At 34.1% G+C, this 24,410-nt stretch overlaps 1 protein-coding gene across 18 annotated transcripts in view; it reads left to right on the top strand.

Annotated features, from left to right (window-relative positions):
• Window positions 1–24,410, top strand: part of COL24A1 (collagen type XXIV alpha 1 chain) — a 398,176-nt gene that overhangs the window by 153,774 nt on the left and 219,992 nt on the right. For all 18 annotated transcript variants that reach the window (XR_008295013.1, XM_027058695.2, XM_053214348.1 and 15 more), the window contains 3 exons: window positions 16,112–16,165; window positions 17,592–17,636; window positions 21,942–21,995. Coding sequence is in view for 17 of the 18 variants with exons in the window: in XM_027058695.2 (XP_026914496.1) it covers window positions 16,112–16,165; window positions 17,592–17,636; window positions 21,942–21,995 (153 nt within the window). In the remaining variant the exon portion in view is untranslated. The remainder of the gene's footprint in view (window positions 1–16,111; window positions 16,166–17,591; window positions 17,637–21,941; window positions 21,996–24,410) is intronic.

The following is a 24,410-nucleotide window of genomic DNA, read 5'->3' as shown; positions in this document are numbered from 1 at the left end:
AGTTTGACATGGCTTCAATCTTCTTGAATTTATGAAACCTATTTTATAGTCTAATAAGTGACCTGTCCTGGGGAATGTTCCACATGCACTTGAAAAGAATATGTAGTTCACATTTTTTGGATGAAATGTTCTGTATACATCTATTAAGTCCCTGTGATCTAATGTGTTTTTTAAGGCCAATGTTTCCTTATTAATTTTCTGTCTGAATGATATATCCATTGATGTAAGTGGTATATTAAAGTTTCCTGCTATTATTGCATTACTATCAATTGCTCCCTTTTTGTCTGTTAATATTTGCTTTATAAATTCAGGTGCTTCTGTGTTGGGTGCATAAATATTTATGAATGTTATATACTCTTCTTGGATTGACCCTTTTATCACTACGTAATGCTATTCTTTTGTTACGGTCTTTGTTTTAATTTTTAAATTTTGTTAATGTTTATTTTTGAGAGAGAGAGAGAGAAAGCATGAGAGGGAGGGGGCCAGAAAGAGAGAGACAGAAGTTCCAATACAGGTTCTGCACTGTGAGTGCAGAGCCCAATGCAGAGCTCAAACTCATGAACCATGAGATCATGACCTGAGCTGAAATCAAGAGTTGGCCACTTAACCAACTGAGCCACCCAGGTACACCTACAGTCTTTGTTTTAAAGTCTGTTTTGTCTTATATAGGTATTACTATTCCAACTTTCTTTTCATTTGCATTTGCATTCCTTTTACTTTCAACCCATGTGCATCTTTAGACCTGAGGTGAATCTCTTATAGGCAGCACATAGATTGGTCTTGTTTATTTATCTATTCAACTGCTCTATGTCTTTTGATTGGAATATTTAGTCCATTTACATTGAAAATAATTATTGATAGGTATGTATTTGTTGCCTATTGTTCATTGTTTTCTGGATGTTTTGTAGTTCTTCTCTGTTCCTTTCTCTTGCTCTCTTACCCTGTGTTTTTATGACTTTATTTAGTATTGTGCTTAGATTCCTTTCTTATTGTCTTTTGTATGTCTAGTATAGGATTTTGCTTTTTGGTTAACATAAGGCTCATGTTTAACATCATATACGTATACACATAATGGTTTATTTTAAGTTGATAGCAACTTAAATTTGGTCAAATTCTAAAAGTCTACATTTTTACTACCTCCCACATTTTATTTTATTTTTCTGACATCATATTTTACATCTCTTTATATTGTGTGTCCCTGAACTATTATGGTTAGTTTTACTACTTTTGTCTTTTAACCTTCATAGTAGTTTTAGAATAATCTACTACCTTGCTGTATATTGACCTTTACTAGTGAGATTTATACTTTCATATGTTTTCGTGCTATTAATTAATGCTCTTTCTTTTCAACTTAAAGAAGTACTTTTCACATTTCTTGTAAGGCTACTTTAGCAGTAATGAACTCCTTTAGCTTTTGCTTGTCTGGAAAACTCTTTATCTTTGCTTTGATTCTGAATGATAATCTTACTAGTAGAGTATTCTTGGTTGGTTTTTTGCCTTTCAGCAGTTTGGATATATTATGTCTCTGCCTTTTGGCTTGGAAAGTTTCTGCTGAAAAATCTGCTGATAGTCTTAGGGGAGTTTCCTTGTATATAACAAGCTGTTTTTCTCTTGCTGCTTTTGTAATTCTGTCAACTAGATGTGTAACAACGAGAGAAAAAAGACCACTTCTAAAGAAATTAGGTTTGTTTTTAAATTTGTGATTTCCTAGCCTTCCAAGCTTTATTTGGAAACTTTAGGAATATTTAGACTAGTAAAAGGTTAAAGTAGCTAAAAGGGCCCAGCTCACATTTCTTCATAAGGCTGAAGTTCCAGGGAGCTTTCAGTCCTGCTAACAGCCTCATCTGTACAATATGAAAGAAGATAGAGAACATGGGAGGGGGATTTCCACATGGCTTTATTCTCCTCCTCCTTTCCCTAACTTAGTCAGTAGTAATTCAGTACTCAAACAAATAACCAATATGGAAGAGGGATAAAGATAGAGATAGTGTAAAGCATTTGATTTAATTGACTTGTTAAAGTGTACATGTATAGAGAGGAGAAATATTTGAGAAAATGAAAAACTTTGTATTAAATAGAAATTATCATTGTCTCAAGGTTAAAAACAGTGTATTTTTTAGTGTTGACACATGAATATGTGTTTTGGTAAAATGATCTAGGATAGATAAGATATTTGAATCTCAAGTTTTATTATATTTGGTAGTGTGGATATAATTTTGACTATTCATAAATATTCACCAATAAAATATTTTTATGTAGCCATATATGAAGGAATTTTAAAGCCCTACTTTAATTTGCAAGCAACTAATTAAGCCTCTTGAGGACTTAATATTATAAACTGGAATACTACTCTTTAATTCATATTTAATTTAATAATTTAATAACTATGTCCAAAATATCCCATACTGACCATGATCTGTTTTAACTGCACATATTTGTGGAGGACATTGTATTTGTGACAGGTGTTAAAAACTACCAGTGAGGCTTAAATGCGTCAAATAAGGTTGGTTGGGTGTGGTTTTATTATAAAATTTCCTAGATATTTACCATGAATTTTAGATTAATCAAGATCAATCGAGCATTCAAACTTTATAATCCTCCTATAATTTTTTAAGATAATGAAAAAAAATGCAGAATGCATGGTCTTGACAATAAATTTTGACATGCAGCCATAGGACTTATTTTCCTTTAGGGAATAAAGATTTCTTTTCAATTAAGACACTTTAAAGTATAAAGACAAACCTAAATATTTTTCTTTTCTCAGTTATTATTCATCAAGAATAACATAGGTAGAATTGTTGGCCTCTAACAAAGTTATATAAAAATCATCTTGTTTCTTGCACAAGAAATGATCTGTCCATTTCAAAAGGATGTTAATAATAGCTGTATTTGTTAGTGTACTATAGTGTCAAATACTACAGTACTATATATAGTAAATGTCTTACACATATCTCATTTTATCTTCACAATAGCATTATAAGCTAAGTATTATCTCCATTTTACAGATGGTTTAGTTATTGCTGTCACATAACTATCAAGTGACTTTGCCAGGATTCTGACCCAGTTCTTAACCACTTAGCTTTGGTACGAAATTGTGGAAAACATTCAATACCATGCTAAACTGTTTCTACTTTATTCATGGGCATCATGAAGCAATCAAAGATATTTAAGTAGTAAAGTGTCCTGGGTGATTTATGTTTTAAAAATATATCAGTCAGCATGGAGGAGGGCTTAAATAGGAGGGAAACTGAAGGCAAGGAGATGAACTCGTAAAAGCTAGAAAAGAATTATAAAGATCTGAAATAGAGCATTCAATCAATCAGCCAATATTTATTGATTGCCTTTCATATGAGCCATTGTGCTAGACTGTCCACAAAGATGAAAACTATTGATCCTTACTTTCAAAAGACTTACAATCCAGAGAAAGATCTGCAAGAAAACTTTTATAATAACCATATGAATAATATTCAGTTTGTAATACCAGCCTCCAGTCTGGCAAGTAATGGAATAGGGAACTGTGTGGAGAAGGTAGCACTTGAGCTGACGTGATGAATGAGTAGGATTTGCATCCAGACAAGGGAGATGTATGGCATTCAGGAAAAGGAAGCTTGTGAGAGGATGGAAGTGTAATATGTGGAACACTCTTACACTAAAACTATTCGTTGTTTGCATGAAATTCAAACTTAACTGGGCATCCTGTATTTTATCTGGCAACCCTATTGGCCACCTACAAAGTTTCCATATATACAGCAATGTTTCTCCCTTTTTTTCTGTCTCTATGGAAGAAATATTCCTCCTCTTTCTCTGTATTCAAGTTCCACACACGTTTTGCAGCAAAACCTCTCCTCAACTACTGAACAACCTCATGCCATCAGTTATCACCTACCTTTACACTGATCTCTCTCTTGAATCAAAATTTCCCCTTTGCACTTAAAACCATTTTCACTGCCAATGTTGTAGCTCAGGCCCTTTTTACTTTTCACCAGCATTAGTAATAATCCTTCATTTGTTCTTCCAGCCTCCAGTCTGGCATTTCTTCAAATCTGCTTCTGAGTAGATGATGGAATAATGTTTGTAAAGTATAGATCTTATCATGTCATCCTTGTGCTTATTCCTTCATTGATCTCCATGCTTCCGGGTTAAGGCTCGCACTTCTTTACTTTTTATGCAAGGTTCTTTATAACCTACCCTGTCTCTCTAACTCTATTGTCTATAATCATACAGACATACATAGTCATATAGTGATGGAAGCATCACTCTTCCGAAAACCTTATTCCAGCTAAACTGTTTAGAATACCAAACTGTACTATACTTGTTCAAATCTCAAAGCTTCTTGCCTTCATATATTACAACTGATGATTTATCTCTCTATTAGACTATAAGCTTTTGAGAGAAGAGCCTAACTGATTTTATGAACATCACAATAATCATAATAATGTCCATAACATATAACAGGAATGCAATAGATATTGGCTGAATGCATGATTGATTGAATGACTGTGTTTAAAAACTATTTGGGAAATAGAAACAATACAACTTGGAATTTATTAAATGAAAGAGAATTCGAGGATAAAGCTGAGACTATTACTTGGGTTACTGTTGTCATTGATTTAAATAGGAAACTTAGGAGGAGCAGGTTTAGAGGATGGGAAATACAAGAAGTTTCATTCTGGGTATAGTTAGTTTGAAGTTCCTCTTTGACATCAAGGTAGAAACAATCAAGAAATCACAGTAAACCAAACTTAAAAATAGAAATAGTAGCATGAGGGGATGTTGAGAGAGAAAGGTAGTATAGAGAATGGAATTGATAACTTCTATAATGTTTAACCCTTCACCTGCTACATAACTGAACTTGATGCATATATACACACATGCATTTATCCATCCACTCAGTATTTCATTTATTTAATATCTATTGAATTTCTTTTATGTGTTAGACCAAGGAGTAAATGTGAGATTATAAAGATTTCTTTTTGTTGTTGTTATTTTTTTTTAACATTTATTATTATTTTTTTTTTGAGAGGCAGAGAGAGACAGAGCACAAGTAGGGGAGTGGCAGAGAGAGAGAGGGAGACACAGAATCCGAAGCAGGCTCCAGGCTCTGAGCTGTCAGCACAGAGCCTGATGCGGGGCTTGAACCCATGAACCATGAGATCATAACCTGAGCCAAACTTGGCCGCCCAACTGACTGAACCACCCACGTGCCCCTTATATCGATTATAAAGATTATAGATTTCTAAACCATGGTTCTGCCCCTGGATGAGGTAACAGTTTGGTGACAGATACCATAAAAATAGCACAAAATGTTGTAAGAAATGCTGTATTAAAGACTTGGTGAAATGCTATGAGAGCCTAGATAAATGAGAAACAGATTCTGCTCTAGGAAATTAAGAATTACTTTAAAAGGAAGTGATAATGGAACTTAATGTTTTCAAGTATGCATTTCATGTTAGGTGAAGAACCAGGTAGCTTTCTAAATTCTTTTCAGTTTGGAAAATTTGTTTCTCTTGAAGTTTTGTAAAGAAAAATGTCATAGAACTGAAGAAAACCAACTGATAAAACCAACCAATATTACAATAGTGATATTTAAAATTTCCTTCTCATTACTTCTTTTAGTCTTAGAATTACATTGTTTAAAAGTGGGACAAAAAACCCTGAAAACCAGACCTTTTAATGAATACAAATGGTTGAATTTCCAATGAGTAATAATTATTTTATGGATTACTTTATCTAAATGTATTCAATAAACAGGAACTTTAAGCTTCATCAGGAAGATCACTAGACTAATTGATTGTTTAAAATTACTGAATTTTAAAATAACATTTCAGAAGAGATGATTTTATCAAAAGGACCAGAAAATTTTAAAAGAAGAAGGACTTTGTTTTGTAGGTTAAGAAGCGTCTGCTTATGTTTTTCTTCTTGGTGCTTCATTATTTTTATTGAAGTCGTTTCTAGAAACAGAAGGGAAGAACAGAGTCAAACATGCTGATCCTATTAGCGTGATCTTTAGTTCTGTACACAATATCACGGAAGCATCTTAGAACTTCATTTATTTTAATATACATATCTTGTTTGGAAAGTAGGGACAATATGAATTACTAAAGCTCTGTTGAGGCTATTCAAGGAGGTCATCAAGACAATTATGTGCATTCTATGTGAAATACATGGTTACCCTATTTGTAAGCCAGTTGTGTTCTTTCCAGAGCAATTTGGCACAGCTCTAAAGAAGCCTTTTATTTTCTCTTCATTTTCTGCCAGTTGACTAAAAACCTCAAACTAAGATTGGAAACTTATGTTGATTATGGTTGTATTCATTATGGGTATGTGTGTGTATATATATGTGTGTATATAGATACAAAACATACTCTCATCAGCCTTTTTAAGAACCACCCGATTTGGCCATCTGCTTTCAAGTATCTCGTAACATTAGAAAAACCATCCTTTGCTGCTTACTTCAGAAAGTAAGTGCCCAATAAATATTCTCTGTTCTCCAGTAAATAGAAAATTTATTTATTCCTATAATGATTTGTGTTGTTACTTTGGCTGTGGAATTAGGGGTGGTAAAATAGGCTGTTATTTTCTGCTGTATGACATCTCTGATAAGTTTTTGGAGAAAGCCTACTATTAGAAATAGGAAGCCTGTTTTAATTTGTAAAATTATGTTACAGAATATGTGGAAATAACCTTCACACTGAATTATGAAAATGTCATGTGATCATATGTATAGAGGTGAGCTAACTTGGTAAGAGAAAAATGCATACCTCTGAATAGTTTTCTAAGAGCACCTCAGCTCAGCCCTGAGCACATTTCATGGGCTAAATCAAGATTTCTTACACTAGCCATTTTATTCTCCAGACATCATTTAGTCAGCTGAAAAATACTTATGAGTTTGTACAATGCGTAAGATATTGTGTTAAGAAATTACTTGGAAATAAGATTAAAACATGGTCTTCTGTCTACTAGGAACTTGTAATTTTCCGGAAGTGTGAGATTTCCACATGGGAAAAGCTAAAAAAGCATAACTAGGCAACATATAAATGAACAATAAGGAGCTCAGGGAATGACTATTATGGCCATTTTTCTGAAAAACTTTACAGAAGGATTTTGAGATGGATGGATTGGATTTGGCCAGGTAGAGTCAAGGAATGAGAGTCTTTATACAATAAATACAAAAATGAACTAGAGATGGAGGGCAAAAGTAAACTTATCAGTCTTAAAAAAAAAAAGTTGAGTCAGATTGTGACATATCTTAAATATAAAGCTGAGAAGTTTAAATGCTAATAAGCCCAAAGAAGATTTTTTGTTGTAATGATAAAAACATAACATAAAGTCTACTTTCTTAACAAATTTTTAAGTATACAGTACAATAATGTTAGCTATATCCATATGTTGTACAGCAAATCGCTAGACCATTTTTATCTTGCATGACTGAAGGGCTATGCCTGTTGAGCAGCAACTTTGAATTTCTACCTCCAACCTGTAGCAGCCACCATTCTACTTTCTGCTTTTATGACGATCACTACTTTAGATACCTCATATATCTAGAATTATACGGTGTTTGTTCTTCTGTGATGGGCTTATTTCACTTCACATAAGGTCTTCAAGTTTCATGCATGATGTAGCATATGTTAGAATTTACTTCCATTTAAAGGCTGAATAACAGTCCATTGCCCAGTAGTCTAAATATCCACATTTTCTTTATCCATTCACCCACTGATGTGCATCTAAGTTGTTTCCACCTATAGACTATTGTGTAATGCTGCGTTGAACATGGGAATGCACTTAACTCTTTGAGATTCTTTTTTCAATTCTTTTAGGTAAATACCCAGGAGTGGGGTGGCTGTATCATATGGTAGTTCTATTTTTTAATTTTTGGAGGTACTCCACACAGTTTTCCATAATGGCTGCACTATTTTTTTTTTACATTCCCACCAACAGTGCACACGGGTTTTAATTTCTCTACATCCTTGTCAACATTTATTTCCTTTTTTGTTTGTAATAGTCATTCTAACAGTTACAAGGTGATGTCTCTTTGTGGCTTTGATTTGCATTCCCCTAATGGTTAGTGATGTTGAACATTTTACATATACTCAATCATTTGTGTGTTTTACTTGGAGAAATTTCTGTTGTAGTCCTTTGGCCATTATTTTAATTGGCTTATTTGGTTTTTGCTGTTGGGTTGTAGGAGTTCCTTATTGTGTTATATATTAAACAATCATATTTATGGATTATGCATATTTTATCTCATTCTATAAGTTGCCTGTTCCCTGTGTTGGTTGTTTTCTTTCTGTGCAGAAGTATTTACTAGTCTGTTTTTGTTTTTGTTGCCTTTGTTTTTGTGTCAAATACAAAAAGTCATTATCAAGACCAATATAATGGAGGTTTCTCCTATGTTTTCTTCTAGGACTTTTATGGTTTCAAGTCTTATGTCTAAATGTTTAATCCATTTTGAGTTGATTTGTATGCACGGTGTAATTTAAGCATCCAATTTCATTCCTTTGCATATCCAGTTTTCCTAACACTGTTTGTTAAAAAGACTATCTTTTCCCCATTGTAGTCATAGCACCCTTGTCAAAGACTATCTGACCATGTGTGTGTAGTTTTATTTCTGGGTACTCTATTCTGTTTCATTGGTCTATATATCTGTCTTTATGCCAGTACCAAACTGTTTTGATTATTATAGCATTTTAAAAAAATTTTTTTAATGTTTATTTATTCTTGAGAGAGAGACAGACAGGGACAGAGTGTGAGTGGGGGAGGCTCAGAGAGAGGGGGAGACACAAAATCTGAAGCAGGCTCCAGGCTCTGAGCTGTCAGCACAGAGCCCAATGCGGGGCTCGAGCTCACAAACCGTGAGATCATGACTCGAGTCAATATATTTTGAAGTCAAGAAATTGAGACCTCTAGCTTTCTTCTTTCTCAAGATTGTTTTGACTATTGAGGGTTCTTTGTGGTTCCATATGAATGATAGAATTGTTTTTTCTATATCTGCAAAAAATGCCATTGAGTTCTCACCAGGGATTCCATTGAATCTGTAGATTACTTTTCATAGTGTAAATGTTTTAACAGTATTAAGTCTTCCAGTCCATGAACATGATATATCTTTTTTCACTGTGTCATCTTTAATTTCTGTCAACAATGTTTTATAATTTTCAGTGTACAAATCTTTCACCTCCCTAGTTAAAATTATTCATAAATATTTTATGGTTTTTGATGCTGTGGTAAATGGGATTGTTTTCTCAACTTCCTTTCTGAATTGTTTGTTGTTAACGTATAGAAATGTAGCTTATTTTTGTGTATTGATTTTGCAATTCTGCAACTATGTTGAATTCATTTATTAATTCCAGCAATATGTTGCTAACACCCTTAGCATTTTTTACATACATGCTCTTGTCATCTGTGAACAGAAATTTTACCTTTTCTTTCCTACTTCGATGCATTTTTTTCTTTCTTGACCAATTGCTCAATCTAGGACTTCTAGTACTATGTTGGATAGAAGCAATGAGAATGAGCATCCGTGCCTCATTCCTAATATTAGAGGAAAGCTTGCAGTTTTCCACTGTTGAGTACAATATTAACTGTGGACTTCTCATATATGACCTTTATAAGGTTGAGGTAATTCCCTTCTATTTTTAGTTGGTTGAGTGTTTTATCATGAAAGAATATTAAATTCTGTCAGATGCTTTTTCTGCCTCCATAGAGATAATCATGTTATTTTTATCTTTTGTTTTGTTAATGTGGTATATCATATGATTGATTTTCATATGTAAACAATTCTTATATCCCAGGAGTAAATCTCATTTGGTCATGATGTATGGTCCTTTAATGTGCTCTTGAATTCATTTTGCTAGTTTTTTGTTTTTTGTTTTTTGGTTTTTTTTTGGAGGGGTTTTACACCTATATTCATTGGAGAATTTGGCCTGTAATTTTCTTTTCTTGTAGTGTCTTTGTCTGGCTTTGGTATCAGGGTAATACTGGCCTCATAAAGTGAGTTTGGAAGTGTTCCCTCCTCTTGCCATCTGTGAACAGAAATTTTACGTTACCCAACTTTTTGGAAGAGTTTGAAATGATTTGCATCAATTCTTTCTTAAATGTTTTATGGAATTCCTCAGTGAAGTCATTTGGTTCTATGCTTCTCCTGGATGGGATATATTTTATTACTGATTCAATCTCCTTACTTACTCAGAGATCTATTGGATTTTGTATTTCTTCATGTTTAGTTTTAGTAGGATATGTGTTTCTAGGAATTTTATGTGTGTCTTCTAGGTTATCCAAAATGTTGGTATATAATTGTTCAGACTAGCATCTTATGTTCCTCTTTCATTTTTTATTTTATTTAAGTATTATCTCTCTTTTTGTTAGTCTAGCTAAAGGTTTGTCAATTTTGTTTGCATTAACAAAAGTTTTATTGTTACAAAGTTTTATTCATTTTTTCTATTGTTTTCCTATTTTCTATTCACTTATTTTGCTTTAATCTTTATTATTTCTTTCTGTCTCTTCACTATGGGCTTAATTTGTTCTTTTTTTTTTTTCCTAGTTTCTTGAGGTGTAAAGCTAGGTGGCTTATTTGAGATCTTTTTTAATGTAGGTGTGTACCATTTTAAAATTCTCTCCTAGGGGGCCTGTGGGTTGCAGATTGCTCAGTCAGTTAAGTGTCTGACTCTTGATTTCAGCTCAGGTCATTATCTCACAATGGTGAGATCTAGCCCCGAGTCTGGCTCTAAGCTAAGCACAGATTAGTTCTCTCTTGCCCTTTCTCTGCCTCTCCCCACTTGCACGTGTGCTCTTGCACTCTCTAAATAAATAAATAAATAAATAAATAAATAAATAAATAAATAAACTTTTAAAAATAAATACATGCATAAGAAATAAAATCCCCTCTTGGTACTGCTTTTAAACATCCCATAAACTTTAGTATATTGTGTTTTCATTTTTATTTGTCCCAAGATATTTTCTAATTTACCTTTTGATTTCTTCTTTGACCCATGGGTTCTTCAAGAGTGTGTTAATTTCTTCCTATTTGTGACTTTTTCAGCTTTCCTTCTGTTGATTTGTACTTTCGTACCATTAAGGTTAGAAAGGATAGTTGGCATAATTTAAATTTTATTATATGTGTTAAGATTTGTTTTGTGACCTAATATGTGATCTATGTGATCTATGCTGGCGAATGTTCCATATATGCTTGAAAAGAAAATACATCCTGCTGCTTTGTGTGGAATGTTCTTTATCTATTGGGACCATTTAGATTTTAGTGTTATTCAAGTCCTCTGTTTCCCTTATTGAACTTCTGTCTGGTTGTTCTATTAATTATTGAAAATAGGGCATTGGAATCTCTTGCACTGATTGTGTTGCTGTCTGTTTCTTCCTCCGGTTCTGTCAATGATTGCTTCGTGTATTTGGGTATCTGATATTGGGTGCTTATTTATTTATAATTGTTATACCTTCCTGGTGAATTGACCCTTTTGTCATTAGTTAATATCCTTCTTTGTCTCTTATGACAGTTTTTGACTTAAAGTCTATTTTGTTTCATGTAAGTAGGGCCACACCTGTTCTCTTTTGGTTATCATTTGCATGGGATACCTTTTTCCAAGTTTCACTATATGTTGTCTACAGTGTGTTTCTTGTAGATATCATATAATTGGATTTTTAAAAAATCCATTCAGGTACTCTAAGTCTTTTGATTGCAGACTTTAATCCATTTACACTTAAAGTAATTACTGGAGTGCCTGGGTAGCTCAGTTGGTTAAGCATCTGACTCTTGACTTCAGCTCAGGTCAGGATCTCATGGTTGTGAGTTTGAGCCCCACAGCCAGGCTCTGTGATAAGTGTGGAGCCTGCCTGGGATTCTCTCTCTCCCTCTATCTCTGCTCCTCCCCCACTTGCACATGCTCTCTCTCAAAATAAATAAATAAACATTTTTTTAAAAAATAATTACTAATAAAGAAAAACTTACCATTGCCATTTTGTTCATTGTAATTGTTTTGTGTCCTATAGCGTCTTTGTTCCTCTTTTCCTCTTTTGCTGTCTTCCATTATGTTTTGTTGAATTTTTGCTGTGACATGCTTCAAAACCTTTCTTGTTTTCTTTTGTGTATCTTTTATAGATACTTTGTGGTTCCCATGGGGTTTATATGAAACCTCTTATGTTATAGCAATCTATTTTAAGCTGATAACGACTTCAGTTGCATTTGAAACTCCACTCTTTTACTCTATGGAAGATTTTGAGAGTAAAATGATGAAAGAGTTTTTTCAGAAGAACAATAATAACAAATTTAAATATGAATGTAGTGAATATATGGGGTAGATAAGTGCAATATCAGTTTAAAGACTTGTAAACACTAATCAACATGCAATGTATAAGAAGAAAACTAATATTTATTGAGTCTCTGTTATATTCAAGGTACCCTTTTATTTATTGTAACAACCTCATGATGATGATGGTAACATTATTCTACAGATAAGGAAACTCAGGTTATAGCCCTAGTAAGCTTCAGAGCTGAAATCCATATCCAGACTCGACTTCAGATTCTATTTTAAATTAAAAAAAAAGAATTTGTTTAACATGATAAATATGAGATGTGCACAATTTAAACAATGACAATAACACAAACTGTATTGATGTTAAGAATTAGACCATTGTAAGTTTCTCAAGTATCCCTCACTTCCCTTCTTGCATTTATAGATAACAACTCCCTTGTGTTTGCCATACTTTACCATACTTTTACCACACTTTTACCAATGTGTTGTTTTGCTTGTTTTGGAAATTAATATAAATAGAACCATAGTACATTAAATCTTCAGTGATTTGCCCCTGCCACTCAGTCTTTTCTTTCCCATATATTCTAGGCTGATGCATGTAATTACAGCTTATTTATTTTTACTGCTATATAGTAACACACTATGTAGATGTACTGCAATTTTGTGATTGATGCAACTGTTGATACTCATTTATGGCCTTATTTCTTTCTTGAGATTACTTTTCACAAATCTTCCACGTGTGCTTGTAAGGACTTTGTAAACTCCATCTTGGGGATTCGGTGTTTTACATATGGCCATTAGATCAAGATTGGTCACTTTGCTATTTCAGTCTTCTCTGTTCCTGATTTTTATCTGCCAAGATCTAGTAATTTCTGAGAAATGTGTTAAAATTTCCCTGTCTAACATTAGATTACTCAATTTATCTTTATCTATCAATTTTTACTTCATGTAGTGGAATTTATTAGTTGCATAAAAATTGAGAGTTTTTCATCTCTTCCTGGTGAACATAGCCTTTTATCATTATTTAGTGACCCTCTTAACTCTAATAATCTGTCTTACCTTGAAGTCTATCATATGTAACACTACTATGATTATTTCAGCTTTTTTGAGCTGGTGAATCTCTTGCATATCTTTTTCTACTTTTCTGAACTTTAAATCTCCCCGTATTTTTGTTTTAGTTGTGTTTCTAATAAACAGCATATAACTAGTATTTTTTTTTAATTCTGCCTTTATAATTTTTTTAAGATTGCAAATTGGTCTTGGAAGAGAAAGGAAAAAAGGCTGTGGATTTATCTGCTTCCCTGAGAGAGTTATTTTTTGTTTCTTGGTCAGTAATACCACCTATGCAGGGTAAAAAGCTGCAGTGAGAGAATAAGGGAACTTAGTTTTCTTTTATCGCTCAGCCATCAGCTAGTTACACCCTGGATATGGAGCTGAGTCCGTTTCTTACACGTACACACTAATCGAAACTTGTATATTCATCAATGTCTTTTGAGCCCCAGGAGTTGGTAATAGATTCTTAGTGTCTGCTTTTTTTATGCTATAAAAAAAAATGATCGGCTTTGTTAGCCGATGATAACTCAGCAAAAAATTATTTGCAAATATTACAAACTTTCTGACTCTCCCAGAGAAGATGTTTCTCTTTCATCTAAGTTCCCATTATACTTTACTTCTACTTCAATTACAACTCTTATGTACTATTTTTTATTTTAAAGTGCCATCATCAATAATAAATTAGGAATTCATTGAGAATAGGAACTGTGTTTCATTTGTATTTGTATACTCAGGGTCTAATGTGCTATTTATTATACCTTACACATAGAAAATTAATAAATGTTGGATGAAAAATGAATGAAGAATTAATTAAATAGTTAAGCATTAGCTGTCCTGTGTTGGAACTTAAATATCCTAGCATTGATTCTATACCTTCTGTCAGTCTAAATACTTAAAACCTATCACTTAGAGATCTTGAAGAATATTTTGGATACTAAAGAGTTAGACATCATTGTATCAGTCAGAATTCTTTCAGTTGTAAGTAATGAAAATGCAACTTAAACATGATTATATAAATATGAGCAAAGTTTAGGAATTCAAACAACTAAATCCAGGACCCCAAACAATATCATTAGAATCCAATTACTCCTACTCTTTTTATGTGTTAATTTATGGATTTCATTCTCAGGCTCTCTCTCCTTCATGATTTCCCATCATCCTTAATGCTATTCCCAACTGTTCCAATGTAGTCCAGAATTTCCTTTAGTTAGGCTGAGGTGGGTTTCTGGCTCATTACTGAACCAATCACTGTTTCTGGGGGTGTAGAATATGCTGGCTGACTTAGGTACATGTCACATGTCCACCCTCAAATTTAGTCAGGGATGGACTCACCTCCCTTCAAATCGTGTGGGCTGAGTGGGGAGAAAGTGTTTCCCTAAGTAAAATTAGGATGCTTTTGCCTGAAAAAAAAAAAAAAGCAAATGTATGTTGGACTTTCAATAATTTCAATAATTTCAATAATCTAATCCATCTCTTCCAATGAAAAATAAGAGAGCTGCACAAAAACATTAAGTTATTGCCTGAGGTCATGCAGTTTCTCCAATGGCGCCATGTACATAATAAGCCTGTGATAATATATTGTAGACTTTTAAACTGACCAAGAGTTTTTCACCTTTTGATTGTGTTGCAATTTAGCAAAGATAGAGCAAGGCATAATGTGAAGACAAGATTTTAGTGCAGTTTGTCACTTTGCTGCATTCCAGAACAAATGATTAAAGCTACCTGGATAGATTTGCTATTTGGCATAGTTATTTACTACATTTAAAAATTAGATAAAATCTTTGAATGGTTATAGAATCACTAAAAGCAATAATGCAGAAGGTAGTTTTTAAAAGAGATTTACTTAAAACTTTGCTGACACATTGAATGGTTAGAGGAACAGAACTGAATAAGAAAAATGTCACCATGTTAAATAGATAGTACAGGGTGTTTTCTGAAGTAGAAAGATTTTTTTAAGTGACTTTGCTGAATTTTTATTCAGAGCATTCGATTTTTAATAGCATGCATTTTGAGTAACAACAGATTTCTTTTAATCGTGAAATTGCTAATCACATTCAGATTGTTACTTTCTTCTGCAAATTCCTCTTTTTGCCAGCTTGTATTAAGAAGGGAAATAAACTGAAGAACATTTAGTGCAAATAATGTGTCCTAGATTCTGCTAGTCTCTTAATGGATATTAAAACAGCATATATCTCTTCCATCTGTTTTTAGACATTGTGGATACTGTATTATGTATTTGTTGTATTATTATCAAATTAACAATTGGACCCATTGCTTTTTTTTTTAATGTTTATTTTTTATTTTATTTTTGAGAGTGAGAGAGAGAGAGAGAGCAAGAGGAGGGGAGGGGCAGAGAGAGGGAGACACAGAATCTAAAGCAGGCTCCAGACTCTGAGCTGTCAGCACAGAGCCTATCACGGGGGCTCAAACCCGTGAACTGCAAGATCATGACCTGAGCTGAAGTCAGAAGCTCAACCGACTGAGCCACCCAGGAGCCCCAGGACCCATTGCTTTAAATTTAGAAGTACTTTTTCTGAGTGTCTGGTTGTGTCTGGTTGAAGAGAAACATACTGAGCAGATTATTTGAATGATAACATATTTTTAAAGAATAAGTTTACTACATTTCCCAATTTTTTAGATGCTCTATACTTTTTGGTCACTTACCCTCTGACCCAATTTGATAACTTCATAATGGGAAAAGAATGGTACCAAATTGTATTGCCCATATCCAGATTAATGCTGATTGAAAAATCTTAATTGAGCTGAAGTTTTTCTTGCTTGTGCCTATGTTTCTTTTATAGGGACTCCTTGGAAATAGGGGACCTCCAGGACCTCCTGGTCTCAAAGGACCTCAGGTATGGAAAAAATAAATACCCCAGTCAAATTGTTTTAGTTCAAGTATTCCCTTTTTCCTTGGACTTTATTTTTTGCTTAAAGAAAACATTGCTTTAGTGTGGACAATTTTTGCCGTACAGGATTTTTTAAGTTACCATTTTACACTGGCAGTTATGAAATGGGATTTGGAATCATTTTCAGTGTTGTGAATTCATTAAGTAATTTATGCCAGTGATCTCCATGGAATGTCTGAGGAATCTGAGCTAGAATCTCCCTCATATGTACTTGGATGTATATTTACTATTTGTGTCTATTTTATATTTGTGACCCAAGAAATTTTATTTTAATTGAATTGTGAATTGAGAAAAATGTTCGTTGATCAAATAAATAAAGTAGATTATATGAAGCTAGATAGGTCTGTGTATGCTATTCAGATATGGTAATATCAACTTTTTATTTAAAGGTGAAAAGTCAGTATATTTAGAAAATACGTCAATAAATATAATAAAAACATTTATTGCTTTTTAATTTTCTTTAAGAATAATGTATAAAAATTATTTTTTGATGTTATTCTATACATTTTTTGATCCTAGAAGAATACACAAGATTTTATATTTTATGACATTATAACTGGTTTGATCCCAAGGACATTGGACTTATAAGTCTAAAGAGAGCTCTAGACATTAAGCTCCATTTGGATAGGATCTGATATACCTTTATATCTCTATGCCTTAAAACAGAACTAAGAATCAAAGCTATATTTATTAAATGAATGAAATATTAAAATGTACCAAGAGCAAGCATTCTTGGCCAATAATATTTTAATATACCAATGGATATTAATTTCCATCTATTCAGAACTTAATTGAGTAGGAGAGATACTGAGCCCAAGAAGGTAAAGGTTACCCTTAATTTATGATCTCAGTGATTGTTAATATTCGCTGTGATTTTTATTTGCATTTTCCTCATGACCAGGGATGATGAGCATCTTTTCATATGTCTCCAAGCCATCTGTATGTCTTCTTTGGAAAAATGTCTATTCAGGTCCTCTGCCCATTTTTTAATTGGATTTTTTTGGCTTTTGGTATGGAGTCGTATAAGTTCCTTATATGTTTTGGATATTAGCTCCTTGTCAGATATCCTGATTTTGTGATGGATACCCTAATCACTTTTACTCTTATTCGTTCTCAATTTTCTATATATTACTTTTACCATCTACCAATTTAAAGACAGTCAAATAGTACAGGTATCCCTTAGAGTAGATGTGGTGTTGTAACTGAAAAAATTAAAACGTTATGGGATGATACAGTTCTAAAATACAAACAAGCCACAGCTTTATTTTCATCACATCTTAGAGTGAGTTTCAGGTTTCAGAATAAATAGAATAAGTGTTTACATTTTTAAGTACTTATTTCAGGCCATGAAATGTTCTGATTTTTATCTAAGGGAGAAGAAGGACCAGTTGGACTCTTTGGAGAACTGGGACCAAGAGTAAGTATCATATAAATACTCTTCAAAAAGTGTTTCTCTTAAAACAACTGTTATGTGAATGTCTTTTAATAGCACCAAATTTTAAGTTGTAACAAAGGAAAAAAACATACTATAAGCATACAATCCCTCCAAATAATATAAGCCTATAACTGGAATTTTCCAGGGATATTTTAAATGATATTATGCCTACTGCATATTTACTTGTTCTGACAGTGGTTTTATGGTCTTAGTAATTTGAGCTAATTATTTATAAATTTTCTCAAAATGTAATAGAAAGCTAAATGCCTTAGCCATTTTAATGATGTTCTGGAAATTTCTGTTGTCTAAGTGTGCCAGTAAAATTATGGAAAGCTAAATAAGATGCATTTTCTGTCAACTTTTTCTTCAGTTAATATTGTGTAGTAATATACGAATGGCCTGTTTTCAAGTTCTGAATATAAGTTATTTAAGAATTTGGGCATTCATGACCAAAACTTACATTATCATGAGATACTTAAGGTGTGTCTATCACATTTATTTTAAGAGGAATCATTAGACTCACATGAACTACATCTCTTTCTTATGAGAAACATCATAACATACAGGTTCTTAAAACGTTTTTACATTTAAGGAGACAGTAATTTTTTCTTTTGCACCTTTTAAAATGTACTCATTTAAAATTTACTTCTCTTGGGGTGCCTGGGTGGCGCAGTCGGTTAAGCGTCCGACTTCAGCCAGGTCACGATCTCGCGGTCCGTGAGTTTGAGCCCCACGTCAGGCTCTGGGCTGATGGCTCAGAGCCTGGAGCCTGTTTCCGATTCTGTGTCTCCCTCTCTCTCTGCCCGTCCCCCGTTCATGCTGTGTCTCTCTCTGTCCCCAAAATAAATAAACGTTCAAAAAAGAAAAAAAAATTTAAAATTTACTTCTCTAGAACTCAGGAGAGCCATGATTGCGTCTTATCTACTGAGTCTTAATATTTATTACTATTGTCGCTTCCATTGGTTTCAGATCAATTTAAGCCTAGTATTGCTCTAAGTATGTTACATGAATCATCTCTAATCTGGAAAACAACCCTGCAAGACATTGTCCACATTTTTTTAAACTATTAAAATAAGTCTTTAATTTACTATTACATGCTCAAGCATTCCATGCTCAAGAGAAAGCTAATATGACAAAATTTAAATAGTACCCAAAGTGATGACTCCAGCCCTGATGCTCTGAATTTCTTGAATTCAAAGAGATTATAAATGGGCTGATACAGATTCCAGTGAGATTCCTTCTGTAATGTAGAGATGATGTATAACTACTTCTTAATTACTATAATGTCTGAGTATTACATTACTAAAGATGAAAGAAATATCCTTGCTAAGGCTTTTTCCAAAACAATGTGAATGAAGTGTATTACTCAAAATTCTTTTTGTAAATATCATAGACTAATCTAATAATTTAGACTCTTAATTACATTTCTTCTCCTATATCTGCAAATTGATTAACAGAGCAATTGACGCTTAAGAGTAATAGGATGTTTTTTATTCTTTACTTTGTGCTTGGTAGGAAAGCACTAGACAATTTCAAGCAAGGTAGAGGTAAAAATTAGAACAACTTTTTGGATAGAAGTCCTAAATATAATTTTAAAGTTACTAAAGCTTTTGTATGTAGTCAAAATACAATGAAAGCTGGAGAATTGTTTGTTTTGTTTTAAGAAAGAACAATAGGGAAGTATTTGTTAATGGATAGGAATAACAAAATGCAAATCTATAATACCTGGCAAGTATTATATATTAGTATTATATTTAACAATCTCCCCACACACTTTTCCATCAAATTTTGTATAATCAGACATCAGTTGTTAAGTACTAGAAACCACATACTGTAGATTGATCTACCCAATATCTAGGACTTGACATCCTCTCCTGCAGTGATCTTATTCTCTGCTCTCTTTAGGTACTAACTGCTGTGGTCATAACTTTTACCTTGTCATTACCAATGATACCAGCTTCTCCTTATTTTCAGTTTCAAACTTCTCACTCTCCAACCATAATCTCCTTTCTTTCTAGTACATTTTCTCTTATAACTAGTCCCACAGTCCCAATAAGAATTTTAACCCATCGATCCTATTGCCTTTCCATTATTCCTACTTCCCTCATAACCTCACATCCTTCCTCATCATGCCTAAAACACCGCATTATCCCTTTGATTGCATTCTGAATTCTATTTCCATACTCTTTTTCTAGTTTCTAGTATTGCTTCTACCCACCTCTCTGTATCTATGCCATTGACTCTGCCTTCTCTCCTGTTATTGTGAATGAACAGCCATTTTTCTAGCTAAGGTCAAACTTCTACTTGTTTACTACATATCTTATTCTCTTGCCTACTTATTCCCACTTTCTCCTGCATCATAACTTTGTTCTCTCTAATGGATCAGTTCCATCAGAAAATAAAGATGTTATTATTTCTTCCAGCTTAAAAACAAAACACAAAACTTATATTGATCCCAGGTTTTCTTCCAGGTGTTACCTTTTTCACCTTCCCTCTTCAGTAAAAATACTCAAAATTATTGTCGGGGCCTTGGGGTGGCTTGGTCGGTTAAGCGTCTAACTCTTGGTTTTGGCTCAAGTCATTGTCTCATGGTTCATGGTTCTGAGCCCCACGTTGAGCTCTGCACTGACAGCACGGAGCCTGCTTGAGATTTTCTGTCTTTCCCTTTCTCTCTACCCTTCCCCTGCACTCTCAGTCTCTCTCTCTTTCTCTCTCTTTCAAAATAAATACACTTTAAAAAAATTATTGTTTATACATGCTCTTTCCATTTTTTCTCCTCACGCTGTCTGCTGAAACCATTCTGGTCCCCACTACTCCAAAACAAATCATCTCATTAAGGTCATCAGTGACTTCTATATTGTGGAATTCAATGGTCATTTTTTAGTCGTCATGTTACTCAATAATCTTCAGAATTGGACAAGATCACACTCTCCTCCTGGAAGCACTTTCTTCACTTGCATGGTCTTCCTCCTAACTCTCTGGTAGGAAATTTGCATATTTTCCTCATTTCTTCAAATTCTAAAATTTTGGAGTGGTTTGGTTTGTGGACTTATTCTCTTTTCTGTTTACACTGGACCAGATAAGCTGGTCAAGTCTTATGGCGTTAAATACCATCAAAATGCTGGTGAGTTCCAAAATCATACGTTTAGATCAGAATTTTTCTACCCTCTGAACCTCTGGGCATGTAAAACTATCAGACGATCTCTGCACTTAGGTATCTGACAAGACTATCAAATAGCAGTGTCCAATGCTGAGCTCCCAATTTACCCTCCAAACCTTTCTCCTTACAGTCTTCTCCATTTCATTTAGTCCCTTACTCAGATTAACATCTTGAATTTATTCTTGACTCTTCTCTTTCTCCCACATTTTACACACAGTCTGTGAGCAAATCCTGAAATCCCTGCCTTCAAACTATATACACAGTTTTACCACTTCTCACAACCTTCTCTCTTACTACCTATGCCACTGTCATCTTTTGCTCAGGTTATTTCAGCCCTCTTTGGACTGCCTGCTTCTGCTCTTGCATCAAAGTGATCTTGTTAAAGCATAGATAATGACACTTCTTTCCTCAAAGCTTTTCTAAGGCTTCATGCTTCATTCAGAGTAAAAGGCAAAGCCCTTAGTATAACCTACCAGGCCCTACATGACCTGGCTTCCCATTCCCCATTCCTTTCTTTGACCTCATCTTCTACTGATCTTTTCCTCTTACTCTGTTCCAGCTTCATTGACGTTTCATGGTTTCATGGTTTCTTCAACACACCAGTCACATTCTTGCCTCAGGGCCTTTGCACATGCTCTTTTCCTCTGCTTGGAATACACTTTCTTCAGATAGCCAAATAACTTGTCCCTTTAAGTCTTTACTCAATTACCACCTTCTCAGAGAACTCCTATTAAAAATTTGAACAAAACCCCCACAGCAGTTGATATCTCCCTCCCTTGCTTTACTTTGTGTCCTTCACTTTTACCACTACCTAAGATACTATATGTTTTACTTATTTTTTTAAATATTATATCATCCTTATTAGAATGTAAGCTCTATGTAGCAGTAAGCTCTATGTATGCTTCGTGCACTCTTTCAGTCCCCACCCCTAGAACTGTGCTGGGCATATCGTAAACAGTTAAACACTGTAGCCATACCCATGGCTAATGGGTATGATAAAATACACTTATCAAATAATTTTGAAGTATTTCATCTCATAGAATGGTCTGAATTACATAAATGTTTGGAAACTTCTAAAAATGAAAATGATTAAATGTTAACTCCTTTTTTTTTCTGTTCTCTTCTAGGGAAAACCGGGTCAAAAGGGGTATGCAGGTGAACCAGGACCAGAAGGCTTAAAGGTAAAGTGGCTGACTTATTACCAGTTGTAAAGTATAGTTTTCAAAAATTTTAAATGATGACTTTAATAAAAATATAATATGAACACCTGTCAAAGATTTTATTCAACTTATTAATGAGGAAACCAGTAACATGTTACAACTGGCTCAAATAGCGTTTGAGAAGCCATATATCTTTATATCAATATCTATATATCTATCTATAAATATTTATGACTGTGACTGTGTTTATATATGTATCTTTATTTGAATAGATACGTAATTGAAAAAAGAGATGTTAAAGTTTCTGGGTAGATACAGGAGAATAAACCACAATTTGGGGGCCCCAACTGTTCATTTCACTGGATAGAAATCTAAAATATAACTTCACTAAACATATATATATATATATGTATATATATATATATATGTATGTGTGTGTGTGTGTGTGTTTATTCTGTTTATTTATTTTTGACGAAGAGAGAGAGAAAGCAGGGAAGAGACAGAAGAGAGGGAGGCAGAGAATCTCAAGCAGGCTCCACACTGTCAGCACAGAGCTTGACTGAAGGGCTCAAACCCATGAACCACGAGGTCATGACATGAGCCAAAATGAAGAGTCAGACCCTTAACCAACTGAGCCGCCAGGAACCCTTACCTATATATTATATAGATGTATAATTTACATATATATATAATATATAATTTACATATACATAATATATAATTTACATTGCATAAAGTCTGGGTCCTTTAAGCAATTACAGTGATTCTAATTCCCTAGATAGTCACTGGGGTGGCCTTCACCACTTACTGTCACTGAAAGGATGGGTCACCTACTTTTTTGCCTTGTTTCCAAGTTTTGAATAACTTGAACACCAACAAATATAAAGCCATGCAGCAGGTTATATGTATAATACTAAGAACTAAAAGAAACTAGCTCATAAGAACTGGTGATTTATACAATTGTTTTCATGTTTATTTATTTGTTTATTTTTGAGAGAGAGAGAGAGAGAGAGAGCGAGAGAGAGAGAGAGAGAGAGCATGTATGATCAGGGGAGGGGGAGAGAGAAAATCCCAAGTAGGCTCCATGCTCAGCATGGAGCTCGACACTGGGCTCAGTCCCACGACCGTGAGATCACTACCTGAGCTGATATCAAGAGTCGGACGCATAACTGACTGAGCAACCCAGGCACCCCAATTTATACAAATTTAAAACTTAAGGAAAAATTTGGGGCACCTGGGTGGCTCAGTTGGTTAAGCGTCCAACTTCAGCTCGGGTCATTATCTCACGGTTCATGAGTTAAAGCCTCGCATCGGGCTCTGTGCTGACAGCTTGGAGCCTGGAGCCTGCTTCAGATTCTGTGTCTCCCTCGCTCTGCCCCTCCCCCACTCATTCTCTCTCTCTCTCTCTCTCTCTCTCTCTCTCTCTCTCTCAAAAATAAACATTAAAAAAATTAAAACTTAAGGAAAAATTAAAAAACTTTACAGCACTATAGCTAAATTTCTTAAAGTTAGAATTCATCATTTATATTAAACCAGTTATTTTCGTGATACTAGAATCTAAGGAAAAGCCAAACAATACTTTTTTAGGTTACTTAATAAAGAAATATGAGCTAAAATATTTTCTAATGTATCAGCTTCTCTGCCTGTGGCTAAAACTATCCTGGGGAGGATATGTGTACCTGACTTTCAAGTTATACAAAAAATGGAAGCATGATATTTATCAACAGAAAGCTTATTTCTCCTTGACTGAGATTAATCTCTGTACTGTCCAATAGCTCTAAAAATTCCACCTGTGAGCTACCATCTAGTTAAACTGGCAAGAAACTGAATCTTAATCATATTGACATCCTGCCTCCTTAGAATCATGCCAGCATCTGCATGGCCAGGAGATAAAGGAGTTCTTTAATGTCCTGCTCCTTGTATTTGTCCCTGAAATTTTAGTCTTGGTGTGTAATATAGCTATTGACCAGAACCTGGCATTCACTTGAGGGATGCTGACACTCCTGGAGGGAGCACTTGGGAGTTGGTTAAGAGTCATACCACCTTTTACAGAACCCTAGGATCTCTGTTCTCTCCCTAGGCCTAGGGAAATATTCCTCTCTCTCTTGTTGCCCTCAAAGACAACTCACCTCCTAACTTCAGGCTCTCTGAAAACTAAAGCAGGAATGCAGGTAATCTGCAACCGACTTCTGCTTTCTACCTGTTAACACAAACCTCCCCTAAGACTAAAGAGCATAAACTGTCCATCTCCCTTAGAATGTGAGAGGGGTATTGGATAAGGAGGGGGAAATACAAGGAAATCAATGATCTATATATTATTCTGCCACAAATATTTTATAAAAGCCATCTAGTGAATTGTCAGTCAAAACTAGGGTTTACAAACTACTACAATGCTCCAGTGTTTACTGTTTAATGTATGCATATAGAAATGAAATG

The sequence above is a fragment of the Acinonyx jubatus genome, chromosome C1 (assembly GCF_027475565.1).
Source record: "Acinonyx jubatus isolate Ajub_Pintada_27869175 chromosome C1, VMU_Ajub_asm_v1.0, whole genome shotgun sequence".
Classification (NCBI taxonomy): domain Eukaryota; kingdom Metazoa; phylum Chordata; class Mammalia; order Carnivora; family Felidae; genus Acinonyx; species Acinonyx jubatus.
This window is presented reverse-complemented; position numbering and strand designations above follow the sequence as displayed.